Source organism: Balaenoptera ricei, chromosome 2, assembly GCF_028023285.1.
Source record: "Balaenoptera ricei isolate mBalRic1 chromosome 2, mBalRic1.hap2, whole genome shotgun sequence".
Classification (NCBI taxonomy): Eukaryota; Metazoa; Chordata; class Mammalia; order Artiodactyla; family Balaenopteridae; genus Balaenoptera; species Balaenoptera ricei.
Window position 1 is genome coordinate 162,885,631 of NC_082640.1, and position 25,007 is coordinate 162,910,637.

General features: G+C 39.8%; 1 protein-coding gene across 1 annotated transcript in view; it reads right to left on the reverse strand.

The window, feature by feature from the left end:
- Window positions 1-633: 633 nt before the first annotated feature.
- The window catches only part of SPTLC2 (serine palmitoyltransferase long chain base subunit 2), a 120,507-nt gene continuing 96,133 nt past the window's right edge, over window positions 634-25,007 (reverse strand). The window contains exons 10-12 of the mRNA XM_059914753.1: window positions 22,858-22,993; window positions 19,981-20,110; window positions 634-5,800 (exon numbers count right to left, since the gene is read on the reverse strand). Coding sequence (XP_059770736.1) covers window positions 5,681-5,800; window positions 19,981-20,110; window positions 22,858-22,993 — 386 coding nt within the window. The 3' untranslated portion in view covers window positions 634-5,680. The remainder of the gene's footprint in view (window positions 5,801-19,980; window positions 20,111-22,857; window positions 22,994-25,007) is intronic.

A 25,007-nucleotide genomic window follows, 5' to 3' on the forward strand; every position in this document is an offset into this window, starting at 1 on the left:
GCACAGGCTTCTCATTGTGGTGGCTCCTCTTGTTGTGGAGCATGGGCTCTAGGCACGCGGGCTCAGTAGTTGTGGCTCGTGGGCTCTAGAGCGCAGGCTCAGTAGTTGTGGCGCACAGGCTTAGTTGCTCCGCGGCATGTGGGATCCTCCCGGACCAGGGCTCAAACCCGTGTCCCCTGCATTGGCAGGTGGATTCTTAACCACTGCGCCACCAGCAAAGTCCCAAATGGGTATTTTTTTTTCAATGCTTACAACTTTTCACTGGTTTTCCCCGGTGTGTAAGATAAAGTCACCCGGTGCGGCAGCCTCTACCGCCTCCTGGTGAGCCCCACTTCACTGTTCTTGTGAGTATCAACCACACTCTTTCTTTCAGATCCTCCAATCCTTAGAATCTAAGTTTCCTCTATCACCTCTGTCTAAACCAGACACTGGTTCCAATCTTATCAGGCTCTTTACCTTTCCTTCATGGCACTTAGGAGTTTCTAACACGATATATATGGTTCATGTGCCTATTTGTTTACAAAAGTAGGAACCATAACTTTCTGTTTGCTGCTGTTATTGGTAATGCTCAGTACAGTGCCTGGCATGGAAACAGCACTCAGTATTTATTGGTTTAATGAATAAAGGCAGATACAGCTTTCAGAGTATTTTATTGGAGCAAAACAATAAATTTCATGGGATGATTCTTAAGTCATCTCAAGTAGTTCCCCTTCAGCTCTTAACAGGCACTCTTAAAATGGATACACCTCCCTCAACCCATCATTTATAGCTTGACAGTCATCCAACAACAACAGCAACGAAAAATCATCTGGCAAAAAAGGGAGACGGGGGGCGGGTGTGGGTAAGGGAGACAGTGACATTTTAACACAATACTAAATTTTAAAAAGTTTTATTTATATTTCCCCTTCTCTTTCTCAGGTTATACGAGCATTACAGGACTGGGGAAGGGTTATCACAGTACCTCTTGCAAATTCCAGTTTACAGGAATGAAAAAATATGGGCCAACAAAATAAGATCTCGGCTCTCCATAAGCTATTTCTCTATTCTTATTTTATCTCTTTCCCCCTTCTCCTAATGTTAGCTACCTTTATCCAAAGAGGGATCATCAAGACTGTGGGCATGCTGGCTGACATGGTGATCTCACTAGTATCCTGTGAAGAACCATCAAGGATGCTTTTTATCGTTCCAACCATGAACACCACTGAGGTAACAAGACCTAACATCAAGGGTGAAGACCAGTCACCACTCCATCCTAGTCAGTGATATGTCCCACACTTCCTTGGAAGGCCTGGGCCAAATGACAAAGCTTTGCACAAGAAACTCAGGAACTGTGTTGGAAAAAGCAGACACTGAGTGGGCTCAAGGCTCCTTGTGTATGGAAGGATCCACTATCCATGCAGACAGCAACAAGGCAGGACACTTGGCACATCAGGGCACTGCTCTAATTTTTACCTTTCATTCAACCTCCCCATAACTGCTCCAAAAGAACAGAGGTTTGGGTGTGCTTCATTAAAAACACAGTAAAGGCAGTTTAAGAGCCACTGAATTCTTTATGGTCAGTTTAATAAACTCATCATACCACAAAAAAATCAGTTTATAAGGCCATTTATCATGTGTACTACACAGTAAATAAGACCTTGCCCACAGCTTCCCCAAGTCAGTCCCAAGGATGACTGGGAATGTGATACCTCAGACTCAGCAGAGACATTAGAATAAACATTTCCGATAAGGGCTCGAGCTAGCCCCTTCGGTTTCCTCCCTAGAAAAGGCTCAATCTATAGCAAAAGGTGCTTAGAAAACAGAAGTCACTAGAAATGACAAAAGGGGCAACAGCATTTTCTACACATTAAAAGCAAAGGGATCACTGGCTAGTCCTGGCATTTCCTCTGTATGATAAGGGAGGAAGCCAGCCTTCTAACCCAGCTATCTGGGCACATGGCAAATGGCTAGGAGCCTGAACACTGCATTTCATGTGGATAAAGCTGAAGAGAGAATGGACAAGCTTTTCTTTACGTGGAAGGTGTTTTAATTAACTGGCTTAACGGATTAAGCAAACAGCTGCTCAACAGCCAAGAAGAATCCTTTGATTTTCGTAACTCCCCCTTCATAACTCCTTTGGGCTAAGATGATTTTACCTGTGTGAAGTGCTCAACAGTTCTTGACCTTCATGAAAGTGGACAGAAGGAAAACCACAACTTTCCCATTTTTTCTAACCACATGGGTTATAGCAAGGACAGATTAAAACCTATTCTGGCTTACCTAGAACACCAGGAAAGACACCCTGGGAATTAGGGCACAGCAATTCTTTATACAAGAGAACCAGGAGGGACCTCCCTGATGGTTCAGTGGTTAAGACGCCGCGCTTCCACTGCAGGGGGCGCGGGTTTGATCCCTGGTCAGGGAACTAGGATCCTGCATGACCCGTGGCACAGCCAAAAAAAAAAAAAAGAGAGAGAGAGAGAGAGAGAGAGAACCAGGAGATAGTCAATTGTATTTAACCTTTTCTAGGTGGTTTTGCCACAAATTCATACAAAACAAGAACCCAAATTCTCTTTCTTCACTGCCTATGACATGTAGAAGTGCTGCTGCCCAATCCAGTATGACAAGGGGCCAGAGATCCTCGTCAATTTGGAACGAGGCACATGGGGGAAGAAATAGGGCCTTGGCCTCTGAAAGGGCATCAGGCAAACATGCAGCCCTTAGTAGTTGTGTCGGGTTATTTCTGTTCACCTTCCATGACTACATGAGGAAGAGCGGTGTCTATTTGAAATCCTCACCCTATCACGAAAGTTTAAGATAGTGACGAGAAGTTCTTCAAACAAGCAAACAGTACTCTGGGCTCTGGAGACCAGAATGTTTTTTTAAAGGGAAAAAATTTTCCAAAGCAAAGCGAAAAGTTTAGTGCTTCAAAGACCCTGCCCCTGAACATTTTCTTTCAATGCTCTAGAACGTACGCCATATTCTACAGTAAGGCTTTTAAAATAAAGATGGGAGGAGAATCTGCCTCAGCCACTGCCACTTGATCCATTCTCTGGGTGTGATTTTGATGTGCCCTAGTTATAAACTTCCTGGTTTCTGATGTGATCTGCAGAAAAGGGTCATATAAACCTGAAATGGATGAAGACAAAGCTAAATAAAAAGAGGGATGAGAAAAAGTAATAAGGATTAGTCACACCTCTATCAACTAACTCTGATGATCAGCCTTGGTAGTAATGGTTAGCTGATGCCTGCTTGAACCCCATCAGATTCTTGAAGTAGGCTGTGTTAAACCATGTACTAAACAATACTTATTTGTCCCAGATTTCTACTCATTCCCAATGACAGTATTTATATACACTTGTGTTTCCCCAAGGGCTTGGTTAAGTAATGATATTTGTGATATGACTGGACCCTAGATTTATATTACAGTTTCAAGAAGAGACAACCAGTGTGTGTAATGTTTTGTCCTCTAGAAAGTAGAGGTCCTAGAGAGATCACAGGAGTTTTCTCTCTTCAAAATAAATCTGTAACTTAACTGCACTTATCCTGAAATAACTGCATAGCAAAGTGATATATATATATATATATATTTAAATGCCCATATTAACTGACATTTTAAGTTGCAGTGACTTCATGCAAGCCAAAATAAAAGACTGGCCATTAAGTTCATTGCTTTAAGTTTGTGACTTCTGCAAACCCTACATCACTAAATAGTAACTGCAGTGCAAAAGCTCCCTGGTTCTAATGGGGTTCTATGGTGAGGACCTAGATGTGCAGGAAAGGTTAGTAATGTATTTTATTTTACAGGACTAATTACTTAGTTACCACAATCTTTTTTACTTCAACTTGTACATGCTAACTGCAGTCCCTGCATCTCTACTTGGTTCTGTTCACTTTTTTCTATTCTTTAAAAAATTAAAATAAAACCTTGGAATACTTCAAGGGCTTAAGGCTCTCAGATGCTGAGAGTGACCAAAGATAACTTAAGACATGAAAACAAAACTTCACAAACAATAGCATTGCTTACATCCTCCACTACATGTATCTGCACAAAAATACCACAGCTGATGACAAGATGCCCAGGAGAATTTGGACTGAAAATTTTTACAAATAAAAGGAGTGATTTCAAAAATAGAGATGTACAAAACTACTTTCACACAATGTTTTTCCATTCTGTTCCCAATCCTTCCCCTATAATACTTGATGGCTACTAAAAGACAAGCTGATCTTGGGTATAAAAAAAGTCAAAAGTTCTCTTCACTTAAGCTTTGGTCAACAGAAGAAAGTAAGAACTTTAACATGGTGATTTTCAGATTTGCTCTTTGGTCAAGCAGTATAAAGCTCGCTGAAAGAAATCCCCTTACTTGGTATGCAAACAGAGTCAAAATAAGTGTTCAGAATTTCTCAGGGAAAAAATAAGGGGTAATGGAAGGAGATGGAGCCCCTAAAAGCCCCACATGCCAGGTTAGAAATGCATTAGGACATCAAGAATAAAAGAGAAATAGCACTCAGAGTGATATTTAAATGGGTCATCTTCTAAAAAGGGTAAGTTAATAAACTTTAATCCTTACATTAGGAACATGACAAAAGATTTCTGAGTGGAGGATTTACCAACATTCTCTTTTATCAGTTGAAATCCTAATATGGACCCAAACCCAGGCAGACGCTGTCATAATTTTTTTTTTTTTTTTGGCTGTCATAATTTTGAAAAGTAGAAAGCAGTAAGAAGGAAACCACAGACATTCTACAAGGAGCAGTCAACCCTTTCCCCACCACCCCTGCCCTCTCACCCGAGCAGGAGGGCCTATCACTCTGTGGAGCAGCTTTGTACACAGAAGAGTGAGGTGTGAGTCGGCTTCAGCACCGAGGTCTGACCAGGGTAGGATGTGGGTGCTTTTAAAACCATTTAAGTGTTTTAAACAGGGGATGGGATGTGGGTGCTTTTAAAACCATTTAAGTGTTTTAAACAGGGGGTGGGAGTGTTAGATTCCAGCTTGGGAAGAACCCAGAAACTGGACATACCCTCAGATGGTGACCATTACGAAGAAACATTTGATGGTGAAGGAAGATATCATCTGGTGACCAGAACAAAATGGAATAAGACCAAGCCTTGGAGGCTCCTGGCCAGGGAGGGATATACAATGAGGGGGAGTTTCAGCAATGTTAGTGTTTACTACTTTTCTTAAATGGCTAAACTTAAGACACATTAAAACGCTTTGGGTGATTACGTGACTGGTTAAACAAGGATTCCAAGGCTGGCCACCTCTGAGACCTGGACCGGAAGTAAGTGGAAGGCACTTGCTCCCCAGGAAGGAGGGCCAGGTGAGTCTCGAGGCTGTAGTGCCAGGGCCAGCAGGAGCTTTGGATGGGCCCACGTCTGTGAGAGGAAAATGGCCTGCGTGGTTAGCCAGAGACAGGGTAGGGTCAGTGTGATTTCACAAGTAGAATAGTTATAAAATAAAACATTTTTTTAATGGACAAAAACGCAAAGTGAGTCACCTCTTTTTTTAAAGGTGATGTAGCAAAGGAAGGATGTGAAGCAGTTTTTCACTATTTACAAAATATCATTTAGAGTGGAGGTGGCCGCCGTCAGTAGTTGAGGAAATCTCTTGCACAAGAAGTGTGGTTCCTGCAACTGGACTGGAAAGGCCACACACTCTCCTGGGTGAGGGAGAGTTCCTTTAGGGGAGCACCAAAAGGCTCAGTCTTCTGTTTCTTCATATGTAGTCTCATCAAAGGGCCTGTCCAATAGAGGTACTGACCGATGACGGGAATACTTCAGGTGCAATAGGTCCCCGACTTCATCTATCTCCTTTAAAGCCTAAAATATACAAGACAGAGCAGAGGTTAGAGCCAGGAGGAGGAAGACACACTTGGTGCTTCATTTTTCTAAAAACAATCATGGCAAGATTATCCTGTGGTGGGACCGTGTCCAATGCATTTACTCTGAGCAGACTAGAGTCTAGCAATGGAAAGAGCTGCTTTTTGAGCAAGGACATCAGGCTGACCATGAAGAACAGGTTGTGAAGAGCAGGGATGCAGAATAAAGGGTATAATTCATCAAAATAGGACATGTTTGGACTTCCCCGGTGGTACAGTGGTTAAGAATCCACCTGCCAAAGCAGGGGACACAGGTTCGAGCCCTGGTCCGGGAATATCCCACATGCCGCAGAGCAACTAAGCCCGTGTGCCACAACTACTGAGCCTGTGCTCTAGAGCCTGAGAGCCACAACTACTGAGCTCGTGCGCCACAACTACTGAAGCCCACACGCCTAGAGCTGGTGCTTCACAACAAGAGAAGCCACCACAATGAGAAGCCCACGCACCGCAACAAAGAGTAGCCCCCGCCTGCCGCAACTAGAGAAAGATCGCGGGCAGCAACGAAGACCCAACGCAGCCATAAACAAACAAACAAACAAACAAATAAATATTTTTTAAAAAGAGAAAGAGCATTTCTATATTTAAAAAAAAAATATGACACGCTTGGAAGAAGAAGGAATATGTACCCTGAATTTGCCAGGCTGGCTATAATTTGTCATTTCTCCTTTTACTCTCCAGTACTTGCTCTTTCTGTTATCACACTACCAAAAAAGTGATGAGAAGTCTGCATTGAGATGCTTCCTAGATGCAAGATGAAGAGAGTCCCCAAAGTGGGCTGCTGTGCAGACTTAGTAAGAAAAAGTAGAAGCCAGCAAGGAAAGAAACAGAGCCAGCATTTAAACTCAGGTTTGATTTTAAACCCCCAAATCCTACCATTGAGAGATTATCTTGTCTTTCCATCAAAACTCTATCTCAGTATAACTTTCTTTTCTATAAAACTTGCTCTTTTATTTTTCAAAGAAAATATGTTTCTTATAAAAATTAAAACACTAAGACAAGTGATGAAATGAAAAGTCTCTTCCTGATTGCAATACTAGCCCTACCTGGTAATCTGTGTATGGTTTCTTATATGTACTTAAAAACAAACAAACAAAACCCAACTCCTGGTTGAAGTATACATACATACAGCACAGTACACAAATCATAGTTGACAGAGTTAACTTTCCAAAAACCAGCACACAGAGAGTCAGAATAGAGAATGACAATATAAGAAAGGGATATGTGTTCAGAATTTCTTAGAAAATATTTAATGGAAGGACAAGGGAATTCCAAGCCCCAGATACCTCTCAGAGAAATCCATGGAAGACAGCAAAAATTTTGGAATCCTAGATTCTAAGGCTTTCTAATAAAAGCACCTGGCACAGGTCACAGAATGCATTTTCAGCTCATGGCAGCTCTCCAGCCCTGTTATTCACTCCCCAAGCACGTGTGGATGTTGCCTAGTGGGTCTAATAGGCCTCAGCTCTGGAGACAATGGCTCTATCTAGGACACCATCTCATTAGACTAAGAAAGGGTAATGTGGGCAGTAGAAGCCCTATTGCCTAAGTGTGACTCTCCAAATTTCCATCACATCATATAAATCTTCTGTCCACTCTCATGGTTGTAATTCCATAAGAAAATGTACATCTTCTAGTTCAGAAAAGGGAATCAGTTGATTATCAGTAAATAGACACATATACCTGTTCCTAAATTTAACTTTTAAAAAATCAGTGTTTGTAGAGAGGAAAAAGAAACATCAACAAATAGTATTCCTTATTTATTCAAGCATAAGAAAAAAATACTCTTCACTCCAAATGTGAAAAATATAAAAAGCAAATAAGAGCTGGACTTCAATATGCTATCAGAACAGTGGTACCTTTGAGAAGAGGTTTAATTAAAAGCTCCATATGGAAACAATTTAAGATTGAATTTCAGCTGAGCGAACCCATTAACTGTTTATTCCCTTGACCTCTGATACAGGATTTATGAATTTAAAACAATACATGACTTACTAAGATCACAAAGTAAAGGATATTCAGAAGAACATGATATTTTTCATCAATTAAAAAAGAAAATGAATAGAGACAGAAAAAAAGCCACAGTAGCCCAAAGGGATCTAGATAACAAGATTATGACTGATACCATACCAAATATCTCAGATGAATGGGTTTTATTTATATAAAAGGTAAAATTATGCGACTTCCCTGGTAGTCCAGTGGTTAAGACTCTGTGCTTCCAATGCAGGGTGCCCGAGTTCAATCCCTGGACGGGGAACTAGATCCCACAGGCCACAACTAAAAGAGCCCACATGCCGCAACTAAACATCCCGCATGCTGCAACGAAGATGCTGTGTGCCGCAACTAAAGACCCGGTAGAGCCAAATAAATAAATAAATAAATATTAAAAAGAAAAAAAGAGATAAAATTGTAACTAGAAACTGCCGGTCATGATGTGGGGGTTACCTGGTTAGATTAGGAATAATGAAGCATTACAAGTACCAATTGTTAACAAATAGTCTACACTTACACTGAACCTCCGGATCACAGGGTAAGATGAGTTCTTAGGGAAAAAACATGTTAATTTAGGGTTGAGTATGGCCCTTGAATAAGAGAATATTCTAGGATAGTTGTGCACCCCTGAGCTAATAAGCTTGCTCTTCTTCTTTTAAAAAATAATAGCTTTATTGAGATACAATTCACATGCCAAAAAATTCATCTTTTTAAAAGTTTACAATTCAGTGCTTCTGAGTAAATTCACAGAGTTGTACAACTTTCATCACTATCTAATTTTAAAGCATTATCACCTCAAAAAATAAACCCCATACTCATATCCTCATTCATCCTTTCCCAGGCCCTGACAATCAGCAAACTATTTTCTGACCCAATGAATTTGCCTATTTCAGATATTTCATATAAATGTGGTCTTCTGTGTCTTCTTTCACTTAGCATAGTGTTTTCAAGGCTCATCCATGTTGTAAGGGTACAAATTCATTCGTTTACATGTGGTTATCCAGCTGTCCAGAACCACTGGTTGAAGAGACTATACTTTCCCCATTAACTAGTCTTAGCCCCTTGTTGAAAATCAATTAGCCAGAGATGTTTGGGTTTATTTCTTGACTCTTAATTCTATTCCATTGGTCTGTAAGTCTATCTTTATGCTAGTACTCCACTGTTTCAATTACTGTAGCTTTGAAGTAAGTTTTAAGATCAGGAAATTTGAGTCCCCCAACTTCTATTTTCTTTTTCAACATTGTTTTGGCTATCTGGGGCCCCCTACAATTCCATATGAATTTGACGATTTCTGCAAAAAAAAAAAAAGCCATTGTAATTTTGATAGGGATTGCAATGGATCTACAGATCTTGCTGTACTCCATATTAACAATATTAAATCTTCCAGCCCATGAACATAGGGTATCTTTCCATTTATTTAAATCTTCTTTCATTTCTTTCAGCAATGTTTCATAGCAATATGCAAGTCTTTCACCTCCCCTGGTTAAATTTATTCCTAGGTAGTATATTCTTTTGAATGCTCTCGTAAATGAAATATTAATCTCCTTTTCATGTGTTCATTGCCGGTGTATAGAAATACACTAATTTTTGTGTCTTTTACTCTGCAATTTTGCTGAATATATTTATTAGCTCTAGCAAGATTAGTTTTTTGTGTGTGAATTGTATAGCATTTTCTATATACAGAATCATGTCACGGGGCCCATTAATAAATGAAAGTTCGTTTTTATCTCATAATGTTCATGTTTACTTCCAGAAAAAAATCATAAGACAAAATAACTTCAACAAACCTGTGGTTTCAAAAAATGCACTTTATGCTTAAAAAAAACCTAAATGGAAGGCAAAGTCAAATAATCCTGCAAGTGGATGTTATGAGAAAAATATTAGCACTCTCAACTGGTAAACACGTTTGTTGGCAACAGAAATCTACCAAGATATACTGGTTACATCTAAATTATTTCTCTCTTTTTTAAAAAAATTATTTATTTATTTGGCTGGGCCAGGTCTTTAGTTGTGGCACACAGGATCTTCGTTGCAGCATGTGGGCTCTTAGTTGTGGCATGCTGGATCTAGTTCCCTAACCAGGGATTGAACCCAGGCCCCCTGCATTGGGAGTGTGGAGTCTTAACCGCTGGACCACCAGGGAAGTCCCTAAATGATTTCTTGAATATGTACAGTTATCAGGAGTAAAACCTGTTAGAAAACACAGTTAATTACTATAGCCATTGCATTTAATGATACAGATATTTTTTAAAAGGTGTGCTGAAACTCCTAAACACCCAAATAAAGTAGAGTGGAAGAAAAGTTGATATTACTGGGTTAAAAAATAATCAATGAAGAAATTCACCAGTAAGATTTTTGAGTAAAGGGAAAGAAAGTCTATTGGAAAAAATCCGAAAGGTACAATCAAAATAAAAAAGAAGAAAAACAAAGATACAGTATCAATAAACTGAATTCAATTTCAGTGTCAGAAGAAGATTAAGAATATACTCATACTGGTAGAAGTTTCGCTATGAAGAAATAGGGAAGAAAAATCAAAATCTTTAGCAGTTAAGAAAATTAAAATGTCAATTAAACTTTTAAAAACATGCATTCATAATATTCTTTAAGATTAGTAGCTCTCCAATGAATTAATATTCTGATATTTCTATCAACTAATTTTATGCAAATATGTTCTAGAGCTCTATAAACTCTCAGAAAGTAATACTTATGTAAAGTCTGAAATCTTGAAGATGTTGGAGACAAGATGGTGGAATAGAAGGACTTGAGTTCACCCCCTCTCACGAAAACACCAAAATCACAAGTAACTGCTGAACAACCATCAACAAAAAACACTGGAACCTGCTAAAAAAGATATTCTACATCCAAAGACAAAGAAAAGGCCACAATGAGATGGTAGGAGGGGTGCATTCACAATATAATCAAATCCCATACCCACCGGGTGGGTGACCCACAAACTGGAAAATAATTACATGGTAGAGGTTCTCCCACAGGAATGAGAGTTCTGAGCCCCACATCAGGCATCCCGGCCTGAGGGTCTGGCATCGGAAGGAGGAGCCCCCAGAGCACTTGGCTTTGAAGGCCAGTGGGACTTGATCATGGGAACGCCACAGGACTGAGGGAAACGGAAACTCCACTCTTGGAAGGCACACACAAGGTCTCATGAGCACCAAGACCTAGGGGAAAAAGCAGTGACTACATAGAAGCCAGGGCCAGACCTACATGCTGGTCTCGGAGGGTCGCTTGGGGAGGTGGGGGGGCGGCTGTGGCGCACTGTGGGGACAAGGACACTGGTGGTGGAAGTACTGGGGAGTACTCATTGGCATGAGCTCTCTGGGAGTCTGCCATTTTGACACCAAGACCTGGCCCTACCCAACAGCCTGTAGGCTCCAGTGCTGGGACGCCTCAGACCAAACGACCAATACAGTGAGAACACAGCCCCAACCATCAGCAGACAGGCTGCCTTAAGTCTTCCTGAGCCCACAGCTGCCTCTAATCACACCCCTTGACATGGCCCTGTCCACCAGAGGGACAAGACCCAGCTCTCTACCCACCAGTGGGCAGGCACCAGTCCCTCCCACCAGGAGGCCTGCACAAGCCTCTAGACCAGCCTCACCCACTAGGGGGCAGACACCAGAAGGAAGAGGAACTACAACCCTGCAGCCTGTGGAATGGAGACTGCAAACACATAAAGTTAGACAAAATGAGACAGCAGAGGAATATGTTCCACAGAAGGAAAAAGATAAAACCCCAGAAGAACAACTAAGTCAAGTGGAGACAGGCAATCTACCTGAAAAAGAATGGAGGCACAGACTGAGAAGGTACAAGAAATGTATTACAAAGAGCTGGACGATATAAAGAACAAACAAACATAGTTGAACAGTACAGTAACTGAAATGCAAAATACACTAGGAGGAATCTATAACAGAATAAATGAGGCAGAAGAACGGATAAGTGAGCTGGAAGACAGAATGGTGGAAAACACTGCAGCAGAACAGAATAAAGAAAAAAGAATGAAAAGAAATGAGGACAGTTTCAGAGACCTCTGGAACAACATTAAACACACCAACATTCGCATTACAGGGATCCCAGAAGGAGAAGAGAGAGAGATAGGGCCTAAGAAAATATGTGAAGAGATAATAGCTAAAAACTTCCCTAACATGGGGAAAAAAAACAGTCACCCAACTCCAGGAAGTGCAGAGTCCCATACAGCATAAAAACAAGGAGGAACATGCTGAGACACATATTAATCAAACTGACAAAAATTAAAGGCAGAGAGAAAATATTAAAAGCAACAAGGGAAAAGCAACAAATAACATACAAGGGAATCTCCATAAGGTTATCAGCTGATTTTTTCACCAGAAACTCTGCAGGCTAGAAGGAAGTGGCACAATGTATTTAAAGTGATGAAAGGGAAAAACCTACAACCAAGAATACTCTACACAGCTAGGCTCTCATTCAGATTTGACGGAGCAATCAAAAGCTTTACAGACAAGCAAAAGCTGACAGAATTCAGCACCACCAAACCAGGTTTACAACATTGCTTAAGGAACTTCTCTAGGTTGAAAAGAAAAGGCCACAATTAGAAACAAGAAAATTACAAATGGGAAAGCTCACTGGTAAAGGCAAACATACAGTAAAGGTAGGAAATCATCCACACACAAATATGATTATCAAAACCAACAATCGTGAGGAGAGTACAAATGCAGGATATTGGAAATGCATTTGAAATTAAGAGACCAGCAACTTAAAACAATCTTGTATATAGATAGGCTGCTATATCAAAACCTCATGGTAACTGCAAACCAAAAACCTACAACAGGTACACACAAACAAAAAAGAAAGGAATCCAAACACAACACTAAAGATAGTCATCAAATAACAAGAGAACAGAAGAGGAAGGGAAGAAAAAAGACCTATGAAAACAAATCCAAAACAATTAACATAATGGTAATAAAAACATACATATGGATAATTACCTTAAATGTAAATGGATTAAATGTTCCAACCAAAAGATACAGACTGGCTGAATGGATACAAAAACAATACTCGTATACATGTTGTCTACAAGAGACCCACTTCAGATCTAGGAATGTATACAGAGTGAAAGTGAGGGGATGGAAAAAGGTATTCCATACAAATGGAATTCAAAAGAAAGCTGGAGTAGCAATACTCATATCAGACAAAATAGACTTTTTTTTTTTTTTTTTTTTTTTTTATTAATTTATTTATTTGGCTGTGTTGGGTCTTCGTTTCTGTGCGAGGGCTTTCTCTAGTTGCGGCGAGCGGGGGCCACTCTTCATCGCGGCCCCTCCCGCTGCGGGGCACAGGCTCCAGACGCGCAGGCTCAGCAGTTGTGGCTCACGGGCCCAGCCGCTCCGCGGCATGTGGGATCTTCCCAGACCAGGGCTCGAACCCGTGTCCCCTGCATTGGCAGGCAGACTCTCAACCACTGCGCCACCAGGGAAGCCCCAAAATAGACTTTAAAATAAAGAATGTTACAAGAGACAAGGAAGGACACTACATAATAATCAAGGGATCAATCAAAGAAGAAGATATAACAATTAGAAATATCTATGCACCCAACATAGGAGCACCCCAATATATAAGGCAAATGCTAACAGCCATAAAAGGGGAAGTCAACAATAACATGATAATAGTGGGGGAACTTTAACACCCCACTTACATCAATGAACAGATCATCCAGACGGAAAATCAATAAGGAAACACAGGGCTTAAATGACACATTGTATTTGATGGCCTTAATTGATATTTATAGAGCATTCCATCTGAAAGCAGCAGAATAGACATTCTTTTCAGGTGCATATGGAACATTTCTCCAGGATAGATCACATGCTGGACCACAAAGCAAGCCTCAGTAAATTTAAGAAAACTGAAATCAAAGGATCTTTTCCGACCACAGTGCTATGAGATTAGAAGTCAATTACAAAAAAAAAAAAAAAAAAAAAAAACTGTAAAAAACACAAACAAGTGGAGGCTAAACTATATGCTACTAAACAAGCAATGGATCACTGAAGAAATCAAAGAGGAAATCAAAAAATACCTAGAGACAAATGAAAACACGATGATCCAAAACCTATGGGACATAGCAAAAGCAGTTCTAAGAGAGAACTTTACAGCAATACAAGCTTACCTCAGGAAATAAGAAAAACCTCAGAGAAACAACCTAACCTAACACCTAGAGCAACTAGAGAAAGAACAAACAAAACCCCAAGTTAGTAGAAGAAAAGAAATCATAAAGATCAGAGCAGAAATAAATGAAATACAGACTAAAAAAAAATATAGAAAAGATCAATGAAACTAAAAGCTGGTTCTTTGAAAAGATAAACAAAATTGATAAACCTTTAGACAGACTCATCAAGAAGAAAGGGAGAGGGCTCAAATCAATAAAATTAGAAATGAAAAGGGAGAAGTTACAACTGACACCACAGAAATACAAAGGACCATAAGAGACTACTACAAGCAACTATATGCCAATAAAATGACAACCTAAAAGAAATGGACAAACTCTTAGAAAGGTACAATCTCCCAAGACTGATTCAGGAAGAAACAGAAAATATGAACCAACCAATCACAAGTACTGAAATTGAAACTGTGGTTAAAAAACTCCCAACAGGGACTTCTCTGGTGGTCCAGTGTTGAGCCTCCGCACTTCCAATGCAGGGGGTGTGGGTTCGATCCCTGGTCAAGGAACTAGGATCCCACATACCGTGCAGCATGGCCAAAACATAAATAAATAAAAATAAAAATACTTTATGTGTGTGTGTGTGTGTGTGTGTGTCTGTGTGTGTATAAAAACTCCCAACAAACAGAAGTCCAGGACCAGATGGCTTTGCAGGTGAATTCTATCAAACATTTAGAGAAGAGTTAACACCTATCCTTCTGAAACTATTCCCCAAAATTGCAGAGTAAGGAACACTCCCTAACTCATTCTATAAGGCCACTATCACCCTGATACCAAAAACCACACAACGATACCACAATGGAAGAAAATTACAGGCCAGTAACACTGATGAACATGGTCGCAAAAATCCTCAACAAAATACTAGGCAAACTGAATCCAACGATACATTAAAAGGATCATACACCATGACCAAGTGAGATTTATCCCAGGGATACAAGAATTTTTCAATGTCCGCAAATCAATCAGTGTGATACACCACATTAACAAATTGAAGAATAAAAACTATATGATCATCTCAGTAGATGCAGAAAAAGCTTTTGACAAAATTCAACAGCCATTTATGATAAAAACTTTCCAGAAAGTGAGCATAGAGGGAGCCTACTTCTGGGAGTTGCCTGGTGGCCTAGTGGTTAGGATTCAGTGCTGTCACTGGTAGTGGCCTGGGCTTGATCCCTGGTTGGGGAACTGAGATCCCACAAGCCGCGTAGTGCAGCCAAAAGAAGAGGGAACCTACCTCAACATAGTAAAGCCCATATATGACAAACCCACAGCTAACGTCATACTCAATGGTGAAAAGCTGAAAGCATCTCCTCTAAGATCAGTAACAAGACAATGATGTCCACTCTTGCCACTTTTATTCAACATAGGTTTGGAAGTCCTAGACACAGCAATCAGAGAAAAAAACGAAATAAAAGGAATCCAAATTGGAAAAGAAGTAAAACTGTCACTGTTTGCAGATGGCATGATACTATACATAGAAAATCCTAAAGGTGTTACCAGAAAACTACTAGAGCTCATCAATGTATCTGGTAAAGTTGCAGGATACAAAATTAATACACAGAAATCTCTTGCATTCCTATACACTAACACCAAAAGATCAGAAAGAGAAATTAAGGAAACAATCCCATTTGCTGTCACATCAAAAAGAATAAAATACCTAGGAATAAACCTACCTAAGGAGGCAGAAGACCTGTACTCTGAAAACTATGTGACACTGATGAAAGAAATCAAAGATGACACAGACAGATGGAAAGATAAACCATGTTCTTGGATTGGAAGAATCAATATTGTCAAAATGACTATACTACCCAAGGCAATCTACAGATTCAATGCAATCCCTATCAAATCACCAAGGGCATTTTTGGCAGAACTAGAACAAAAAATCTTAAAATTTGTATGGAGACATAAAAGACTCTGAATAGCCAAAGCAATCTTGAGAAAGAAAAATGGACCTGGAGGAATCAGGCTATACTGACTTCAGACTATACAATAAAAGCTACAGTAATCAAAACAGCATGGTATGGGCACAAAGACAGACTTATAGATCAACAGAACAGGACAGAAAGCCCAGAAATAAACCCACACACCTATGGTCAATTAATCTACAACAAAGGAGGCAATAATATACAATGGAGAAAAGACAATCTCTTCAATAAGTGGTACTGGGAAAACTGGACAGTTACATGTAAAAGAATGAAATCAGAACATTCTCTAACATCATATACAAAAAACCCTCAAAATGGATTAAAGACCTAAATGTAAGACCAGATACTATAAAATTCTTAGAGGAAAACATAGGCAGAACAGTCTTTGACATAAATCGCAGCAATATCTTTTTGGATCCACCTCCTAGAGTAATGAAAATAAAAACAAAAATAAACAAATGGGATCTAATTAAACTTAAAAGCTTCTGCACAGCAAAGGAAACCATAATCAAACAAAGAGACAGGACTTCCCTGGTGGCACAGTGGTTAAGAATCCGCCTGCGAATGCAGGGGACACGGGTTTGGTCCCTGGTCTGGGAAGATCCCACATGCCGTGGAGCAACTAAGCCCATGCACCACAACTACTGAGCCTGTGCTCTAGAGCCTGCAAGCCACAACTACTGAGCCCATGTGCCACAACTACTGAAGCCCGTGTGACCTAGAGCCCACGTGCTGCAACTACTGAGTCCACGCGCTACAACTAATGAAGCCCGCATGCCTAGAGCCCATGCACTGCAACAAGAGAAGCCACCACAATGAGAAGCCCATGCGCCGCAATGAAGAGTAGACCCCACTCGCCGCCAACTAGAGAAAGGCTGCATGCAGCAATGAAGACCCAACGCAGCCAAATAAATAAATAAATAAACAAACAAAGAGGCAGCCCACAGAATGGGAGAAAATATTTGCAAGTGGTGCGACCGACAAGGGATTAATTTCCAAAATACACGAATGGCTCGTGCAGCTCAATATCACAAAAACAAACAACGCAATCAAAAAATGGGCAAAGATCTAAACAGACAATTCCCCAAAGAAGACACAGAGAGCACCACAAAGCACATGAAAAGATGCTTAACATCACTAATTATTAGAGAAAAGCAAATCAAAACTACAATGAGGTATCACCTCACACCGGTCAGAATGGCCATCATCAAAAAGTCTACTAACAGGGCTTCCTTGGTGGTGCAGTGGTTAAGAATCCGCCTGCCAATGCAAAGGACACAGGTTCGAGCCCTGGTCTGGGAAGATCCCACATGCCACAGAGCAACTAAGCCCATGCGCCACAACTACTGAGCCTCTGCTCTAGAGCCTGCGAGCCACAACTACGGAGCCTGCGTGCCACAACTACTGAAGCCCACGCACTTAGAGCCCGTGCTCCACAATGAGAGAAGCCACCGCAACGAGAAGCCCACGCACTGCAACGAAGAGTAGCCCCTGCTCACTGCAACTAGAGAAAGCCCGGGTGCATCAATGAAGACCCAATGCAGCCAAAAAAAAAAAAAAAAAAAAAAAAGACAGTGGACCAGACTTGACTAGACATCATGGTACTCTTCACCACTGCACACACTTCAAAAAATAAAAAGTCTACAAAGTCTACAAACAATAAATGCTAGAGAGGGTGTGGAGAAAAAGGAACCCTCCTACACTCTTGGTGGGAATATAAGTTGGTGCAGCCACTGTGGAAAACGGTATGGAGGTTCCTCAGAAAACTAAAACTAGAACTACCATATGATCCAGCAGTCCCACTCCTGGATACATATCCAGACAAAACTAAAATTAAAAAAGATGCATGCACCCCTATGTTCCCAGCAGCACTATTTACAATAGCCAAGACATGGAAACAACCTAAATGTCCATCAACAGAGGAATGGATAAAGAAGATGTGGTAATGTATACAATGGAATATCACTCAGCCATAAAAAAGAATGAAATAATGCCATTTGCAGCAACATGGATGGACCTAGTGATTATCATACTAAGTGAAGTCAGACAGATAAAGAGAAATATCATATGATAACATTTATAAGTGGAATCTAAAGAAATGATACAAATGAACTTATTTACAAAACAGAAATAGACTCACAGACTTAGAGAACGAACTTATGGTTACCAAAGGGGAAAGGTTGGGGTGGGGGATAAATTAGGAGTTTGGGATTGACATACACACACGACTATATATAAAATAGATAACAAGGACCTACTGTATAGCTCAGGGAACTCTACTCACTCCTCTGTAATAACCTATATGGGAAAAGAATCTGAAAAAGAATAGATATATGTATATGTATAAACTGAATCACTGTTGTACACTTGAAACTAACACAACATTGTAAATCAACTATACTCCAATATAAAATAAAAATTAAAAAAAAAAAATCAAGATACTGGTGAGAAGACAGACACCTAAATCAATGAAACAGAACAGACTTTTCAGAAATGAATTTACACAATATATTCAACTGATTTTTGACAAAGTTGTTAAGGAAAACACATGGAGGAATGATAGCCTTTTTTCAAAAAATGATGCTGAATATGAATAATAGTCTAAAAGACCTCTAAAAACTTGATAATATGAAAATAAAAGATAAACAATGAAACTTGGACATAAACTTGTACAGATACTTTATCACAGAAGATACACAGATGGCAACTGAGCACATTAAAAAAAAAAAGGTTCAACAACATTTGTGATTAGGGAAATAAAATCTGAAGTCATCATGTTATCCAATATACATATTAGAGGGACTAGAATTTAAAAGTATAATGGATGCAGCTTCGATCCCTGGTCGGGGCACTAAGATCCCACATGCTGCGGGGCAACTAAGCCCAGATGCCACAACTAGAGAGAAGCCTGTGCACCGCAGTGGAGGATCCCACATGCCATAACGAAGATCCCGCTTGCCGCAACTAAGACCCAATGTGGCCAAAAATAAAATAAATATTTTTAAAAAATTAATAAGCCAATCCTAATTCAGAGAGAAATAAGAAAAACATTAGAAATACTGATATTGATATGAAGGTGTGCTTTACTAAAATATGTGGAATTCCACTGACATGGTGTTCATTGGAAAATCCATATCCAAATCAAAAAGTTAGAAAATAATAGCAAAATAAACCAACAGAAGGATAAGAAAAAATTCAAAAGGGAAAAATATACTAGAAATTCTAAAAAAAAAAAATTAAATAAAAAATGCTAAAAAAAGTCTGAAGTCTCAGGTGTGAAATAACAGCATATTAAGAGAATATCAAGAGATGAGAACATATTAAGAGACCATAAATAATTACATTCAGTAATAATTATGAGCTCCTACTATGTGCCTGGCACTGTGGTAGGTCCTGGGGATACAGAATGAGAAAAATAGACTTAGTCCCTCCTAAAGATAGACTTAGTCCCTCCTAAAGATTTATCTAATGGTAAAGATTGCCATGAAATAATAACAGGTGTAAAGAATTTCCTAGGGGAGAGTCTTAGGATTTCCAGAAATATCTAGCCAAGAGGGTTTGGGAAAACCCTTGAGCAAGTTTCTTTTAAGTTTTCTTTTATGTTAAGAATGAGTAGCAGTCAGCCAGGCAAAGGGGAGAGAAAGGTCAAGAGAGAAACTGCCACAGACAGAACAACACACAAGAAAGCTCAGAGGAGAAATGGCTAGAGTAGAAAGAGAATGTAGAGCTGTAGAGATCATAATGAGAGAGAGAGTGGAACAAGATGAAGCCAGAAAATTCCCTAGAGCCCTGATCATGCAGGGTCTGGTGCGTGATGCTAACAGTTTTGCAATTTTTTGTAAATAGCAATGTATTAAGCAGCATTGTGCACTCCCTCCTCTACTTTACCAGTAAATATCTCAGGTGCTCAAAGAACATCAGGACCAACAGATGATTAATTTCATCTGATATACAGGCCTTCTTAGTATAAGGTATATTTATATCAAAGTGAAAGTGTCTACTTACAGTATCAAGCATTTCTTTGGTATGAGCTGCCGACAGGCAAAACCTGGCTCTGGACTCAATGATTGGGGTAGCAGGAAATCCTACCACAACTACACCGATATTCCGCTTTAGCATCTCCCGTCCAAAGGCGCTGCAGAGGGAAAACAAGAAAAGAAACCAGGAAGAATAATAAAGCACACAGTACAAAGGCCTGAATGATGTAAACTCTTGGGTGATACAGGCACTAGACAGTTCTATTAGGAATTTCTTCTAACTTCTATGAAAATTAAAATTGACAGTTTACAAAGACTTCTTTTATTCAATCGTAAAGTGGTCTTCTCCCAAATGGTTTCCTTCAGAAAGGTGAAAGAATATTGTTGGCACAGACCAATTTTTAATAGGGCTTGCCTAAAGTAATTTGCAACTGTAGCCTTAAGGTGTCACTGACATGTAACAGTGGTTCAGAGGTTTCAAAATGAACTTGAGTTTAAAACCTGGTCCTTGAAATGTTAGGCTTGGCAGTTTAAAAAATTCTTAAGATTAAGGATGCAAAGGATCTGGACATCTTTCTGCTGGCAGAAAGGCCAAGCACTAGCCTTCCAGACCAGGCATTTTTTGGATCGACTTAAGTGTTGAGCTGCCTTTGTAATTCAGGGTTTCCTTTGGTGTTTGTGAGGCCAGCTCATCCCCAGCCTTCAGATGACCACCCAAGACCACACAGTTCTTGTTTAACCCCCCATCCCAAGCCAAACTCGTGGCATGTGACCTTACTCTACATCTGTATCTTGCCTAATTAACACAATTCTAACTTTCATGTAAATTTTGTTATTCACTAAATTACGTTATTCTTTGTCCTTTTCTCTTGTTGACCTACCTTATTCCTTTTTGACTTTTCCCTTAGCTGTTTAAAGCATTTGTTTGAGAATAAAAAAATTCCACTCACTTTAGTAATAGCACCAGCTTTCCCCACTCCTAGTAACAGTACATCCTCTTCAATGTATTTCCTTTGTGTCAGGCCAAGTCCTGCATCTTTAGCACATGCTCCCGAACTGTCTAGTGCTTTATTACAATTCTGCCTTACTCTCTCTAAATCTTAATTATAATGTACAAAGTCAGTTTCACCTGTATAGAATAAATTAGACACAATCCTCTCTAAAGAAAGGGTTCTAGACTAAGTCAATCCTCCAGAACAGGTAACTTTTTGAGTTTATTTATGATGATAATTCCATTTAAAGAAGAATGAGGGAAATCCTACACCTCTGCTTTGGTGTAGGATTCCATCATTTCCTCCATCTCCTCTGAAGGCCATAATGCCAATTGCCCATATGACTTCCTACTGGAAACTAAACTCCTCTTTTTCCCTCAATGAGCACCCTTTCCCAATATCCCCCCTTCACTAACTTTGGAATCACCATACTTCCAGGTTCCCTGATTTAATTTTCCCTCCTATATTCACTTTAATCAACATTTACTGAGTGCGAGGGGCTGTGGTGGGCACTGGGGATTCAAAGATGAATAAAAATATTTGCTCCTTTAATGAGTTCCATTAAACCTGAGAAATGATCCTTACTCAATTTTATATTTACAATCCAGCCAAAACTCACAAATCTGAAAAGATGTGCCTTTTTTACTGAACCTATACTAAGCAGATGACTCCTTTATTTTATTTTTTAAATTTATTTATTTATTTATTTATTTATTTATTTATTTATTTATGGCTGTGTTGGGTCTTTGTTGCTGCGCACGGGCTTTCTCTAGTTGCGGCAAGCGGGGGCTACTCTTCGTTGCGGTGCGCGGGCTTCTCACTGGGGTGGCTTCTCTTGTTGCGGAGCACAGGCTCTAGGTGCGTGGGCTTCAGTAGTTGTGGCACGTGGGCTCAGCAGTTGTGGCTCGCGGGCTCTAGAGCTCAGGCTCAGTAGTTGTGGCACACGGGCTTAGTTGCTCCACGGCATGTGGGATATTCCTGGACCAGGGCTCGAACCCGTGTCCCCTGCATTGGCAGGCGGATTCTTAACCACTGCACCACCAGGGAAGTCTGACTCCTTTATTTTATATCTCTGGTGCAATTTTGCACATAATTATTTTGCAAATAATTAGATTTGTCTACTTCATATCTGCTTTTCAAATATATTTTGGTTTCGTTATACATCTGTACTTCTCAAATACACTGAAAGCTATTCCAGGGCAAAGATTTCCATTATATACGCCTTGCACAAGCCAGAGAGGCTGGTGTAAAGTGCACATCTGGTAACTGTGCAATAACACGGCTGACCTCATGGCTCACTGTTCCCCCTTGGGCACTGCACTTCAGCTCCACTCACCTCCTGCTAGTCTTCCATCAGCTAAGTATGTTCCTGCATTGTGGCCTTTGCACAGGAGCTTCTTGCTTCAAGTGGCTAACTTGCTCAGCTAGTTCAAGCTCAGATGTCATCTTCCCTTACCAATGAGGCTCTCCAGGGTGACCACCCCATTTAATACTGTAATCTGCCCACCCACAGTGCACTCTCAAACCCCATATCCTGCTCTATTTTTTCCTATAGCCCTTAACACCTTCTGGCATATTACATAATTTCCTTATTTATTACGTTTGTCTGACTCTTGCCCCAGTAGAGCATAAACTCCACAAGGACATGGATTTTTCTGTGTTTTGTTCACTGATCTATCTCAATCCCCCCAGAAGAGTGCATTAAACTCAAATGTTTGTTTAAGGAAAGACTAACAAGTTAACATATTTTACAAATTGGAATCCACTTGTTTAATCTACGGCAGATCTAGCAAACGAAGGTTAACATAATGAGGCCAAGACAATTTTACCTAACAAAATATATAAGCCTGGTCTCACATCATGGTAAACCTTAAGTCTAATAAGAGGGCAATCTGTAATCTGCAAAAAGGTACCCAATTTTGGCTGGCATGTAGAGCATCAGAGGCACCACTGGAGAATCTTCATTTCCATAGATGATGAAGCCCATATTTTTCAGACGTCTCCTGAAATACCTGACGTTTTCAGCTAACTGCTGTATACACTCTTTGCCTGGAAAATCATGGGGAGGGAAACAAAATAATACGAAGAATGAAGAAGTGGAAAAAGACAGCAATCTCCTCCATCTCTATTCTATCAATCAATTCTATGTTTTGTTTCTTCCTTTCCCATATAAAATATTTTTGCACAGTAAACTGTATGGAATATAAGTAGAAACAAATATATCTTGCGTTTGTATTCTGTCATAGTAGGTGTTGATAGCAGATTTTATAGTAATGTACAAAATAAAGTTTAATGACCAGTATTTCCATGGCACATTAGCATCTTCAAACATTTTCATTGATACTACCTCATTTAACACTCTACCACCCCTTTACAGTAGGTTGGATAATTATTATCATTTTCATTTTATATATTAGGAGACTCACAAAGGTTGTGACTGGACTACAGTTACACAATAATGAGTGGCACAGTTGACTAGAAGACCAGAGACAGAACCATTCAGAGCCCCACATTTTCCTCTTAAGAGTTTGAGTTTATGTTACCATTTCCCTAAAACTTCTACCAGACAACAATAGCATACACATATAATAATGTAAAAATCATATTTTTAATCCTACTTTGTTCATCTTCCCTAAAACACAAATGGCTTAAGACACATATTTCTCTAACTGCTGATTGACTAAATATATGGCCTGGTTTTGACTTTATGGTAGGTCAGTCTATGAACAGATGTCCAAAAACAATCATTCTGTTACAGAGAGCAAGATATAAATTCAAAAGATCAGCTTGCAAAGGGCTAAGAACTGTTTTATGGTTTTCTAAATCACAAATACTCACAAATAAGAAGAGGCTGCAGTCATTTTCACATATATTAGAAAGCCAGCAAATTCATATTTTAAAAAATACAACCATACAGCTCAAAGGTAAGTTAATCAATTGCAAATACAGGTGACTAACAAATGTCCTTAGAATCAAAACACTAACATATCCGTCATTGATGGGAAACTACTCTAGATAAGTTTGCTACAAATAACCCCAAATTAATCCTCGTTATGTAAATAATTTCAAGTTGACCAGAGAAGCACATACAAGCTTAGATTAGTTTAGTGTGAACACTGAAGAACATCACTTAAGTTATGACATACATCTTACACATATTAAAGCAGACATTAAAGTATGTTAAGTTTATGTTGACAGTTGACGAGTCACGTACTCTAATTTTCCCCTAGAAATACCAACACATGCTTACTCTACATTTAGAATGAGAGACTTCCATTTCCAGCCCTGAAAGAGTACCAGGAACCGGATTTTCTTTCCTGCTTGTAAACAACAGAAAGCTGGACAGAGTATATTACAAAATGGTTTTCAGACATTGGGCCCCAGGCAGTGGAGGACTGTGCTGCTGGAGAGAAGGGAAAACAGAAGCGAGTCTCTGGATTGTCCCCATACCACCTGGAGACAGGTCCCGGGCTGCTCCAGGAGTGGGGACCTAGTCTTGTCAGTCGAAGACATCAGATTTTGGAGCTGGGGAGGCTAAGGTGGCTAGAATTTACTGGGCACAAAACAGGAGCGGAGGAAGGTGCACAGAGAGACCTTTGGGGGTCTACAGAAGAGCATTTGGCAAAGTGCTGATCTGAACATGTATGAGAAGAAGCTATGAGGGGCTGGAGAAAGCTCCAACAGAAAGCAGCAGACTGAACAATTCCCAGCACTCATACAGTTGGGAATAGCTTCTATTTTCACCAACCAAAATGGAAAGACCTCAGAATCACATTAGTAGTGGAGCTAAATTAGCCCTAGACTAAAAGTTGCTCTGGCCCACCCTAACACCCCTTAAAAGCAAGTCTTAAAAGGATCCAATTGATTCCAAGAACAAAGTCCAACATTATTACCTAAATGAATACAAAATGCAGCCCCTAGTAATATAAAATTCACAATGTGTGATGTATAATAAAAAATTCTAGGCATTCAAAGAAACAGGAAAATATGACCCACCAACTAGGAGAAAGGTCTATCAACAGAAACAGACCAGAAATGACAGAATATTAGCAGACAAGGATGT